The sequence below is a fragment of the Arachis hypogaea genome, chromosome 12 (genome assembly GCF_003086295.3).
Source record: "Arachis hypogaea cultivar Tifrunner chromosome 12, arahy.Tifrunner.gnm2.J5K5, whole genome shotgun sequence".
Taxonomy (NCBI): Eukaryota; Viridiplantae; Streptophyta; class Magnoliopsida; order Fabales; family Fabaceae; genus Arachis; species Arachis hypogaea.
This window is the reverse complement of record NC_092047.1, coordinates 17091171-17105032: the sequence shown is the minus strand read 5'-3', so window position 1 is coordinate 17105032 and position 13862 is coordinate 17091171. Positions and strand designations below refer to the sequence as shown.

At 38.4% G+C, this 13862-nt stretch overlaps 2 protein-coding genes across 12 annotated transcripts; both read right to left on the bottom strand.

Moving 5' to 3' along the window:
- Positions 1–347: 347 nt before the first annotated feature.
- Positions 348–7697, bottom strand: LOC112727006 (pentatricopeptide repeat-containing protein At5g40400). 11 transcript variants are annotated; one of them, XM_025776604.3, is made up of 4 exons: positions 7234–7697; positions 5932–6247; positions 4516–4775; positions 348–2700 (listed from the first exon to the last, which is right to left on the bottom strand). In XM_025776604.3, the coding sequence occupies exon 4, from the start codon at positions 2506–2508 to the stop codon at positions 535–537; it is 1974 nt and encodes a 657-aa protein (XP_025632389.1). In that variant the 5' UTR covers positions 2509–2700; positions 4516–4775; positions 5932–6247; positions 7234–7697; the 3' UTR covers positions 348–534. The 11 variants fall into 11 exon arrangements, with proteins under 11 accessions (XP_025632389.1, XP_025632387.1, XP_072065043.1 ...); XM_025776602.3 differs by having other exon boundaries at positions 4536–4775; positions 7234–7683; XM_072208942.1 differs by having other exon boundaries at positions 5932–6129; positions 7234–7683.
- Positions 7698–12554: 4857 nt separating this feature from the next.
- LOC140176643 (uncharacterized) lies at positions 12555–13241 on the bottom strand. Its single transcript, XM_072208178.1, has one exon. It carries the CDS (start codon positions 13239–13241, stop codon positions 12555–12557), a length of 687 nt encoding a protein of 228 aa, XP_072064279.1.
- Between the last annotated feature and the right edge of the window lie 621 nt (positions 13242–13862).

Here is a 13862-nt window from a genome sequence, read left to right as displayed (position 1 = left end):
ATAGAACGTTTAATATGTTATTCTTTTATTGAAACTTTTCTTTCACAATGATTGTACAAAATTTGATTAATTATATCAAGCACAATTAAAGTTACTAACGTGAATCATGCATGGCAGCATATTATGAGGAACGGGCATTTCAAAAGTTTTGCAGGATTTTTTTGGGGTGACTAAAAGTTTTGGAGGATTAGATGCTCACAAAATATACTATTATATTTTTAATCTATAATTATATACTAAAATGAAATGATTGGGACAGATAATTTGGTGTCAAAATTAAATTGAAAAAACTTTTCAAGTTCATAAAAATTATTACTACGTCAAAAATAACTAACACCATAATAATATTGCCATATAAACAATATATAGATAAGCATCTATATATCTATATATTAGTATAATTATGTTTATGTATCTCTCATAATTAAATTATGAATTTGGCTGAGACATTGTTAAGAATTGCCCTGGGGCATTCATGGCTAAAAAATTGGCTAAGTGGGAGGGGTACAATCCTAGATTAGGACAATACTATTACTAGGTTTCAAGCATGGTTTGGTCCAATAACTCATCATCTAGTACCATAGTTTTCTGCAATCCTTGGATCACATACTTACAAGTTAGGCTGTTCGGAACATACCCAACTTTGAGCAGCCTATCCTGAAGCTCCATCAACTCGGCCACATTACCATCCTCGCAAAAGACTTTGACAACTGCGTTGTAGCTTTCGGTATCATAAACTTGAAACTCCTTAGCAAATAAGTTCAGCAACAAAACAGCTTGTTCGACATTTTGTTCTTTGCAATAGCCATTTACAAACACTCTGCATATTTCTAGATCAGGGAGAATACCAGAACAAACCATTTCCTCCAACAAACCTTCAGCTTCCGTAGTCTTGTTTGCCTCGCACAAGCAGCGTATAATAGCTCCATAGGCACTGAGATTAAGACTCATGCCCTTCTTTGCCATCTCAGATTTCAATACGATTGCCTCTTCCACGTTATTGAATTTACATAGAGACACCACAACTTCATTATAGGTACTCACTTTAGGTGTATAGCCACCATCCTCGGATACCCTCTGCAGAAGACTTCTAGCTGCAAATGGTTTACGTTCTTTACACAATGCAACTAGAAGATAATCGTGTAAATCTTCAGGAATCTTAACTCTAAATCTCTTAAGCTCCACAACCAAATTCAAGGCAGATGCCAACTTTCCATCCTTTACATATCCTTTAATGACAAGCCGACAAGAGATGTTGTCGGGACAAATCCCTTTTCCTATCATTTCGTGCAATAGCAATCTACACATTTGTGTCTTTCCTTCTCTGCAATAACCACCTATGAGAGTGTTATATGAAATAATGTCTGGATCTATCCCACTATGAACCATCTGATGGAAAAGTTGATGAGCCTTCTTGACCTTCCCTTCCTTACAAAGGCCATTCATCAAGGCCGTAAACGAAATCAAGTTAGGCATCACGCCTCTAATGTGCATGATCTTATAGAGATAAAATGCATCCTCCAACCTTCTTTTCCTACAATAACTATTAAGCAGTGTATTATATGTCACCAAATCAGGTTCAAATCCTTCTTCCTCCATTTTATCCAGGAACCCATTCACCTTATCCGAATCACCATCTTTGCACAAAACATGGGTCAAAATATTGAAAGTATAACCATTCCCATGTATCCCAAGTCTTCCCATCTCTTCATATACTTCCCAACAATAACCATCATAGTTAAACTTAGACAAACCACTAAGTAAACAATTGCAAGCAGTTACACTAGGCACAAAACAAGCCTCAACATTCTTCCGAAAAGTTTCTAAACCCTTCTCAATCATACCAACCTTAACATAGGCCTTGATAAGCATATCAAAGATCACTGGATTCCAATTACAATTTTCAGCACACACAGCCAAATTCTGATGAATGTCTTCATTTGGGGCAAAACTCTGAACCTCAACCAATTGTATCAATTCAGACAACAAATTCATAGACTCAGAGAATATTCCAGACCATGCTAGTATGTGAATAACTATGCAATAGTTCTGAACAGTGTGTATAATACCCAAATCATGCTTAACCCAATTGAAAAAGGTGAGAGCTGAAGAGTAATCTGATTGGGACCTAAGTAAGATCCTTGAGATCTGATTGGCACCCAATTTGGGGAGAATAGCTCTGATATCATTCTGAAGAAGTGAAAGGTTGGGACTTTTTTGCTTCAAGGTTGAAGAGATGAGGTTGACTATTTTGTTAGGGTTTTGGGTATGAGGAAGGAGATGGTAGAAGGGACTAAAAATTGGTTTACAATGAGAGACATGATCAGGGGCTAGAGGAGGAGGAGGCAGAGGAGAAGAAGAAGAAGAAGAAGAAGATGATGATGATGATGATAATGATGATAATGATGATGTTGATAAAATTGAAATTTTTGAGAAAGGTGAAATTTTGGAGGTTGATAGTGAAAGAATGAACTCATTGGAAGAATAGGATGAAAGTCTACGAACCATGGGTAGCACACAAGCAGATATTAAATCTGAATCTCTGGAATATGAAAGCCGAATTGAGAATTCACTTGAAATGTAAAGGCATCAAACTTTGGCCTGAGTTCTTTTGTCATAGGCCCCCATACTCCATATCATTGAATTTATGGATCGGAACACACAATGAACAAGAATCTTCACTTGTCATTACAGCATAACCTGGAGAATAATAAAGAAAAGAACACCTCTCAAATAGATTACAAAATGGATAATAAAACAAAATTGTCAAACAGAAAAATTTTAATCTTTCTAGTCCCTAAATGACTGTAAACACTAAACAATAAAGAAAAACAACTAACATCATCAATTTTTCCAAATCTGCAACGAATTGTCCTAAATCCTTAAAACAAGCACCATTGAAAGTATCACAAATAATTCATGAATGAAGGTGTTCACACATAAGAATTCAAGGTAAATCAAGTATCATAAGGGAGTGCCTTCAGAATTTGTTAAATAACCACCAAATGCAAAGACATCTTTAGAAGCAACATATTCAGCACAAAGCAACCTTGTGTTATTACAGATTTATTAACTCAAGGGCTTAACACTATGTCCATCAGGCTACAAAACATAAAGTTTAGCATCCTCAAGAAAGATCCCATAACCAAGAATAACTCAACTCCCAAAGAGATGGCCCCACGATAGCATATCAAAAGGCTAGTTTTTGTAACCACCCGTGCTCTACCCAGGAAAGCCAATAACTTGAGAGCAACACTCAGAAAACAAAAATCTTTACCACAAAGATTGGAAGATAAGTAGTCCACGTTACAAAATCAAAATATTATACATTAATAGAAGGTACTAAAACTGGATTTTTACCTTTTTATTATCCAATTTAAAGGGGCCACAATTCATACTTATAATTAACTCTCCAGCAAGCCAGCATGTCATACATTAATATTTTTACTAGCTCACCTATAAGCAACCTCAGTCTTGTTTATTTGATCTCTCTGCCACTCACATGAATTTTCTTCACTGCACTGCACTGCACAAATAGTGCACAACTCACTTCACTTTTCACTCTCTGTACTTCACACACAAAAATTGAGAGCACACCTCCACAAATGATAGCACTAGTATTACTACTTATTATCTTCATAAGTTGGTGCTTGATATACATTGTGTTGCTTGATTTTACACAGCATAAGAACAAATAGTTGAATAAGGATGACTCTAATCAACTAAGTATTTATTTCCTTGTTATTTCAGACAATCTGAATATCAGAAAGGCTATTTGATCTATGGCTCTAGCTTAAGTCAACCCAAAGAATCCTCCATTTGGATTTAAATACTTGAATAAAGATGACTCTAATCAGCTAAGTGTTGTATGCTTAACATGAGAAACACCACATGTAATATTATGCAAGCATTATGAGGCACTACAATTTTGGTGGAATGGTAATTAAGATCGGAAGGTGAGTATTCATTGTTGTCACTAGTTACATTGAGAGAAAACAAGTCATCATAGTTTACAGATACAATAAGGAAACAACAAGAGGAAACAAAGTAAAGGACATGACTTGCTTTTACAATTTCTTAGTCTAATCTAACACTTCTATGTTCCTACACATGATGAGAATTACTATAACACTAGTCTTTTCTAGTGACTAGCCACACTTCTAGATAAAGAGAGCCATAGACAACAGAAGCAGAGTTCAATCATAGTGGAGAGTGAAAATTCTCCTCATAACTTCCCTGACTCAAATCAACCAACTCTAGTTCGAAAAGCAAGGAAATAATAAATAATTGTGTAATGCAATCACAAACCATGACGACCACAAGCATACTTTTGCAATGCATAGAGCAGAACATGTTTGATGAAATTCCACAAATAAGAAATAGCAGAGAGAACAAAAGCAGAGCACAATCAATCTTAATACTAACATCATAAGAATCAATTAGTTTAGAACAAAAACAATATATAAGATGAAAAGAACAACAATCTTTGATGAAGAACAAGGAAGGAGCACGAACAATGAGAAAGGGGGATGGACCTGCGAGAGGACGGCGGCAACGGCAGCAGCTTTGTGAGAGGGAGAGATAGACAACGCAAGGAACCTGTGATCCTGATCAGTGGCTTCGTGAAAGCAAGAGAGAGAGACCATGCGGCGGACCAGCGAGCCTGCTCGGCAGTGGCCTCGAGATGAGGAGGAACGTGGCTGAGGAGGGACTAAAGAACCTCTTAAACTCTCTGATTGAAGAACCATATTCTCATTTGTTTTTAATTGAAACACCTATTTTCTCAAAAATTAATTAAGAATGGATAAAAAAGTCAAAATGTTATTCGTACACTAAAAACAGCTACCAATGTATTTGTATATAAATACATGTAGTTTAATTTATTTTCAATGTGTATTTGTATTTCAACATGTATTTTATACTATGGCTGATTTTGGTGTACACGTAGCATAATCGTAAAAAAGTGGTGTAATTCACATTTATTGTATCATGGTGTGTTAGGCATATTCGTAAGAACTAAACCGTTAATCAACCCGATTATACGACTAGGTCACTTGTTCAACTGATAGGTTACTGGTTGATCCGGTTAATCCAGTCACAATTAAATATAAATATAAAATTACAAAAAATAAGCTTAAAATTCAAAATTCAAAAGCATGCCTCACAACCATATTAATAACAAACAAGTATCAATTCTTAAACATAACTAATGATGTAAAAATAAAAAATAAACTACTCACTAGTATAAAATACTTTCTTAATTTAAATGAAGAGAGCAAAACATAACACAATAAGTAAATGAAGTCCAAGGAGTGATCTCAAAATCGGCATCTATATCTTTATCGGACAAATTTGGAGCTTGACCAACATTGCCTTCATTTTGATTTGCATCTATATCTTCCGTAGCATTGTTACCAACTAATTAAAAACTAAATTCAACTAATTATACCAAATCAATATTGCCTATGTAAGAATCAACTCAATCAATACTAAAAATCAAATCTATTCTTCTGGAAAAAAATTCAGCTCATTGATCATTTTCAACAACACATTGAACTATGATAATTTTCAGCAACAAAATTTAGCTCCCAAGATGATTTACAACGGCAAAAAATTTAGCTAAGTGATCATTTCAACAAGGCTGCAACAAATTCAAGGTTCAGTGATCCTCAGCAACAAATTCAACTTAGAAATGATTTTCATCAACCAAAAAACTATCCCGGTGATATTTTCAGCAACAAATTCAACCTACAACAACAAATTCAGCAGCAAATTCAACTTACAACAACAAATTCAACAATTCCTAGTTCATTCATGATTACAGCAATATTTACATCAACAACAAAGCAAATTAATTGAGTTTAGCAATTCAGCAACATCTCAAAATAAAGGGAGAAGGAAAATATGGAAAAGAGATCACAGGGGACTTACTAACAGTCCACGGCGACGACGATGAACAGAAACCAGAAGACGGCGAGCAGAAACCAGAAGACGACCCCACAGAAGGCATGAAGCAAGCTACGACCCCAGGAGTTGCCTCTGCCGCCTGCGACGAGAAGCCTAGGGAGAAGACTTGAGTGAGACGACGAGGAAGGCCGCGAGACGAACGAGAGACGCCGGCAAGTGTGACTGAGACGAAACTCGAGTGAGATTGAGAGAGAGACTAGTGGGATGGGCAGTGAGAGAGAAGAGAGAAGTTTGAGTCTAGGGAGACGTTCCGAGGGTGTTAGGGGGTGTTAGCAAGGTTCTGAAAACCGGACCGGTTATCGAACTGCTTTAGTTATTGGTTCATTAATTTATTGGTCTAACTGGTTCAACTAAAAAAATCGTTTTATAATAAAATAATAAATATATTATAAATGAATACCTCAAATATGATTATAGTCAAATATAAACCTTAAAATGTCTTCTAAATTTAAAACACTACATCAATCAAAATCTAGTATAACTTTAATCTCATCAATTATTAACAATTTATCATTCATTAGTCATTATATCACTATTAAACTCATTAAAAAAATCACAAAAAACAAAAGAAATTTATTGAATTAACCAAACCAATAACAAATATTCGTTCATCTACTTATTTAGTTAATTGAGTTATTTCAATTCATCTATTTCTTCATTAAAAACAAATATGACAAATTTATTTCTTCTCTAACAAAAGAATGATCATGATGAACAAATAAAAGCTCCACAAACTTTTAACAAAATTTTTAATATAATTTTAATAAAGATTAACAAGATTTTCAGCCAATCACAATTTTAGCAAAATCTCAGCATAATTTTAACAAAAGTTAATAACCTTTTTTCCAAAAATTAACCAAAAAAAGCATTCAATGATTCAATAACACCAAGAATACAGAGTTCAGAACAAACTAGATATAGAAGGGAATCATAGCTAATCATTCAATGATTCAAGTTATGGAAGGGAAAGCTCTAAGATGGTTCAATCATCGCTAACTACATATGCTTTCAATCTTGCCAGAATCAAGCAACAATTCAGCAATCACCAACCACAATTTCACATACAAAATCAGCAACAACAGAAATTAAATGATTACAAATTAGTAATTACAATGAAGCAGCAACACAAATTCGGTAACAGCAAAACCAACTGCATCAACTAAAAAACTTCATGCCAAATTTCAAAAATCAGAACTGCAGTGGAAGAAGTAATAGAACTGCACATTGAAAGTTTAGACCTAAGAAATTCAATTGAGCAAAACTCACTGGATCTGTTGTCGCATGGCGGAGCAAAGCAATGGCACCAAGGTCGGTGCCTCGGTGAATGGCAACAAGGACGGAGGTGCGAAGAACGGTGGTGGCGCGATGAACGAGGGTGGCGCTAGTGGTTCTTCGGGTGTGCTCCACCGCGACGCGAACAAGCACGGCGGCGCTGTCGTGACAAAAAAAAGAGACAACGCGAGCACTGAGAACTGACCTGCACCGAGCAGACGACGGCGACGGCGATCAGAGAGCAGAGTGGCAGACGAAGACGAACGCGACAAAAGGAAGACGAAGACGACGACGGTGAGACGAAGACGAAGACGAAGGCTACCACGACGAAGCTGGTCGACGAAGACAATGGCGGTGGTGGAGGCTAAGGTTACCGTTTGAGCCTTTGGAGTTTAGAGGCTAGGGTTGCTTTCTGATTCAGGAAGGAAGGGGCAGGGGTCACGCGAAGAGACGAGAGTGGATGTCTGAACTCTGAAGGGAGCTTTTCCTTCGAACCGGCCGGTTCCGATTCCAATTCGACCGGCCGGTTCCCAGCCGGTTCAAAAGTTCTCTGCCAGTTTTTATCAGAACGGTTTCTACATGTAAATCGAACCGTTATAATTTCCAATTCATGGTTGAACCGGTCCGACCGACCAATCCGATCCAATTTTCAAAATCATGGGTGTTAGTGTACGTTTGAATTGGGGTTTATGAAACTGGAGTTTTTTTTTTTAAAGATAGATATTATTTTATTATTATAAAATAAGAATGTTTCCATTAGGAACTACAAAAGAAGTTGGGTATTCCCAATTATCACCAAATGTGATTGGAAGACAAATAGCTTAAGAAAGAGTAAAGTAAGAATAAAGAGAAATTATTAGCATTCATCAGGTATGGCTATTGAGTTCACGTACTAGACTGCTGGCTTCTTGCACTATCTTCGGCACTAGGCTTATTAGCTTCTCAAAAACACACATATTCCTCGCTTTCCAAGTACTCCAACACAGCGCCGCAATAAAGAGGATCTTTTGTCTACCTTCGATTTGAGCCGCTGCCCAAGATAAAGCTCGTTGCCACCAATTGATGAAGGTCTCCTCTTCTCTTTGCCATAAGTCAGGGTTATTAAGCTTAGACTCCAGATTATTGAAGACAGAGGGCATTGGAACAAGGCATGAGAAATTGATTCATCTTTCAGCATGCATCTTGGACAAGTGGCGGGGTGGATAAAAAACGGCTATGGATTTGTTGCAAAATCGGAAGCTTTTCATGAAGACTCTTCCATAAAAGAATCTTAATTTTATGAGGTAATTTCAATTCCCAAAGGCTATTCTATACTATGTTGTTCTGTATGTTCTGAGGCATCAATGAAGTAGGAGAATGAAAGAACCCATAAGCAACTTTGTATCCTGATCCAACTTCGTATATACCAGATTTTGTCCCGCACCAATTAACTTCATCCTCCTCCTCTGTTGGTTTGATGGAAAAAAATTTATTGCATATATCAACTGGAAAAATTGACTCAATCAGGTTTATGTTCCAGCTTCTATCAGGATTTAGTAGCGCATTAACATAATACACTTGCAGATTCGGTGGGATTGTCATTGCAGCTTGAGGGACATTAAAGGGCAATGATGGTGGGAGCCAGGGATCATGGAAGATGCGGACATTAGCACCAGAGCCTATTTTCTATAACAAGCCTTTCTCAATCACCTTGCGGCCTTCAAGAACACTTCTCCAGCCCCACAACGGTATGCTTCTTATCTCTGCATGTAAGAAATCTGTATATCTGAAATATTTAGCTTTGAACATTCTTGACAGTGTAGAATTAGGGTATTTCATTAAACGCTAATATTGCTTGTCCAATAAGGCCAAATTTTGTGCCCTTAGATCTTTGATCCCCAACCCTCCATCTTTCTTCGGTCTCGTCATTGTATCCCATTTAATCCAAACCATTCTTCGTTCTGTGCCTTTTTGACCCACCAAAATTGCGAGAGCATGCTATGAATCTCAGTTAACAGCGTGTCAGGGAGATTGAAACAAGAGAGTGTATAAATAGGAATCGCTTCCCCTACCGCTCTCAATAGCGTGTGCCTGCCACCTGAGGACAATAAACTTCTTTTCCAACCCATAATCCTCTTCTGAACTTTATCCTTGATAGCTCCAAAGGTTGCTTTCTTTGATTTCTGAATTATGGAGGGCAGCCCCAAGTATTTGTCTTGGGCTCCGATATGTTCAATATTTAGTGTCTGCGCAATTGCTAGTCTTGTGTTCTGAGGTGTGTTGTGATTGAAAAAGATGGCCGACTTGTTCAAATTGACTTTTTGCCCATTGAAACTCTCGTAGATCTCTAGCAATTCCAAAATGCTTTAGCTTGTATTAGGTGAGCCCTTGCAAAAAAGGATTGAATCATCAGCAAACAAAAGGTGATTAACTGTTTAACATCTCCGATTAACTTTAACTCCTTGAATTAACCTGTTTTGCTCTGCCTTGTGTAGCAAGAAGGAAAGCCCTTCCACACAAAAAAGAAATAGATATGGAGATAAGGGGTCACCCTGTCGAATGCCCTTATTTGGCCTAAAGTAGCCAAAAGGTTGCCCTTCCACAACAATAGAGTAAGAAACAGTCGTTACCAATTCCTTAGTCCAGTTAATCCATTTAGCATCAAAGCCTAGCTTTTCCATGATGTACCATAAGAAGTGTCATTCAATCCTATCATAAGCCTTGCTCATATCTAGTTTAATAGCTGGTGCACGAATTGTGAATCACACTTTTCACAACGCGTACCACTAACCAGCAAGTGCACTGGGTCGTCCAAGTAATACCTTACGTGAGTAAGGGTCGAATCCCACGGAGATTGTTGGTTTGAAGCAATCTATGGTTATCTTGTAAATCTTAGTCAGGAAGTCAATTATGTTTATCAGTTGAATTGCGAATAACCAAGAGAGCATAAATTAAAGGTTACTTGTTGTGCAGTAATGGAGAATATGTTGGAGTTTTGGAGATGCTTTGTCTTCTGAATCTCTGCTTTCCTCTGTCTTCTGATTCACGCACGCACGTCCTCCTATGGCAAGCTGTGTGTTGGTGGACCACCGTTGTCAATGGCTACCTTCCATCCTTCCAGTGAAAACTACGCTCACGCGCTCTGTCACAGCACGGCTAATCACCGGTTGGTTCTCGATCCGGTTGGAATAGGATTTACTATCCTTTTGCGTCTGTCACTAACGCCCAGCCTTCAGGAGTTTGAAGCTCGTCACAGTCATTCAATCCTTGAATCCTACTCGGAATACCACAGACAAGGTTTAGACTTTCCGGATTCTCATGAATGCCGCCATCAATTCTAGCTTATACCACGGAGATTCTGATTAAGGAATCTAAGAGATACTCATTCAATCGGATATAGAACGGAGGTGGTTGTCAGGCACACGTTCGTGGTTTGAGGAAGGTGATGAATGTCACAGATCATCACCTTCATCACAGTTAAGCGCGAATGAACATCTTAGATAGGAACAAGCGTGTTTGAATGGAAAACAGAAATACTTGCATTAATTCATCGAGACACAGCAGAGCTCCTCACCCCCAACAATGGGGTTTAGAGACTCATGCCGTCAGAGAATACAAAGTTTAGATCTGAAATGTCATGAGATACAAAATAGGTCTCTAAAAGTTGTTTAAATACTAAACTAGTAGCCTAGGTTTACAAAAATTGGATAAACTATGATGGATGATGCAGAGATCCACTTCTGGGGCCCACTTGGTGTGTGCTGGGGCCCACTTGGTGTGTGCTGGGGCTGAGACTTAAGCAATTCACGTGCAGAGGCCATTTGTGGAGTTGAACGCCAGTTTGGGCGTTCAACTCCAGCTTTTGATCCTTTTCTGGCGCTGGACGCCAGAATTGGGCAGAGGACTGGCGTTGAACGCCAGTTTACGTCGTCTATTCTTGTGCAAAGTATGGACTATTATATATTGCTGGAAAGCCCTGGATGTCTACTTTCCAACGCAATTGGAAGCACGCCATTTCGAGTTCTGTAGCTCCAGAAAATCCACTTTGAGTGCAGGGAGGTCAGAATCCAACAACATCAGCAGTCCTTTTTCAGCCTGAATCAGATTTTTGCTCAGCTCCTTCAATTTCAGCCAGAAAAATACCTGAAATTACAGAAAAACACACAACTCATAGTAAAGTCCAGAAATATGAATTTTTCCTAAAAACTAATAGAAATGGACTAAAAACTAACTAAAACATACTCAAAACTATATGAAATTAACCCCAAAAAGCGTATAAAATATCCGCTCATCAATAGCCATCTCATGATCTGCTCCACTTCTCTTATTTTTCAAATAGTGCATACATTCATGGGCAATTAGAATATTATCTGAAATAAGTCTACCTTTGAGAAAAGCACTCTGATTTAGGCTTATGATTTTATTCATAATACCTTGTAGTCGGTGCACCATAACTTTAGAAATAATTTTATACATAACTGAGGACAAACTAATCGGTCGTACCTGAGTCATGTCACTGGCATCTGGCACCTTTGGAATCAAACAAATTTGAGTATAGTTGAAGCTTTTTAGAATTCTACCGCTATGAAAGAAACTTCGCACTGCCTTAAAAACGTCACCTCCAACTATATCCCAGAAAAAGTGAAAAAACTTAGCTGTAAACCCGTCATCACCAGGAGCACTCTGAGCATGAACACTGAACATAGCTCTTTTGACCTCGTCCATAGTTACCGGCCTTTGGAGCCTACGGTTCATGGAAGCTGTAACCTTAGGCTCCAAATCCTCCAAATATGGATTCGGATCAACCGAACAAGAAGAAGTAAAAATATCGTAGAAGTAGTCTTCAGCTACCTTTGTAATATCCTCCGGTTTCGATGCAATCTCATTGTTCCTCCCAACTAATCTCCAAATTCTGTTCCTTCGCACCCTTGATTGAAATTTCTGGTGAAAGAATCTGGTTTTTTGATCTCCTTCTTTTAGCCATTTGACTCTAGATTTTTCTCTCCAATAGCTCTCTTCTTTCATATATGCTAGCTCCAACTTCTCTTCCAATCTGGTAATCTCCTCTCCCCCATTGATTCCAGCCACCCGCAGCTCCTCTAGGCTAGCTTGAAGGTCCTCAATTTCTTTTCAAGAGTTTGCTTTGTGAGTTATCTGCCATTGAACTAATCTATATCTACATTCTTTCAACTTTTGGGCCAAGGAGAACATAACCGAGCCTATTACTTCCATTTTTCACACTTCGCTGACAATTCTTTTGACATCATTTTCTCCATACCAATATTCCTGGTATTTAAAATACCTTTTACTATGCCAGGATTGAGGTTCAGTTTCCATCAAGATAGGAGCATGATCCGAGCCTGATTCTGTGAGCTTGTGTACCACTCATTCGGAAACTTCAGCTTCCATCCCATCCCTACTAAATAGAGTTCAAGCCTCTCCTTCACCAAATCCTCTCTTTGTCTTCGGTTTGTCCACGTGAAAGGCCGCCCCACCATTCCAATATCCACTAATTTGTTGCTATCAATAAAATTAATGAATGTTGCAATGGTAGTTGCTGATTTTTGGTCTCCACCCTCCTTTTTCGCCTGACTTATTATAGCATTAAAATTTCCCGCTATTACCACTTTTTCTTCCAGTTGTTGACTCATTGTTGTAAGCTCCTCAAACTGTAAGGCTCGAATTTGTTCCGAACAGCTCAAATGGACACCAATGAACATCCATACCCCATTGTTTCCAAACTCCTTAACTTCAGCTGCTACAAAGAATTCCCCGCTGTTTATAATTTGAACATTGATGCTGTCCTTCCAAGCTAGCGCAAGTCCTCCTGCGATTCCTGACGGGTTAACAATATGCCAGCTTTCATAGCTGCATGCTCGGAATTTTGCTTCCACCTGTCGAGATTGGTTCTTTGTTTCACTTATGAACACAATCTCGGGGGAGTGGGATTTACATATCCCTTTTAGGGTGTGAATTGTCAGGGGTCTCCCCAAACCTCGACAATTCCAAACTATAGTTCTCATGGCGCCTTGGGTGCCATTTGTAGGCTGGCACCCTTCACCCCCTGTTCAACTGTATTTTCATCCTCTGTTCTTGCTTTCTTTTGTAGATCCTTCAACTATACCACTCATCATCCTTTTTTTGGATCCAACTTTAGTATCCAACCCTCCAGTACCTTGTCTTGCTAATTTTTTCCACTTCCTGCCTTCCTCTGTTGTGAGACATTGCCCAATAGTGAATTGCATAGGTTGTCCTTCATCCTCCTTGGCATTGGACTGACCAGCTATGATAATCTCCATGCATTCTATTCTAGAGTTGGCTGATTGAGGTGACTCAGGTGCTGCCTTGTTGCCAGCGTTTTGTGGTTTCAAACTTTGTTCCTCCTCTTGCATTGACATCCCTGCAAATTCCTCCAATAAGCAGTTTAAGACCGGCTTTTTCTTACGTTGAGTAGCCTTATTTTGATTCTGGGCTGAGTTGTTGAATGTTCTTTCTCTTTCAGAGTTAATTCGTATTCCCACTTGGCTGGCTTTAACCCATTTGCCAATGTCATCCTCTTTTATCCTATCACTCTCTGTGTCCTTCAGCAGATCATGGCAGTTTTTCACCTCGTACTCCAATTTTGCGTAGTAGGTACAAAACTT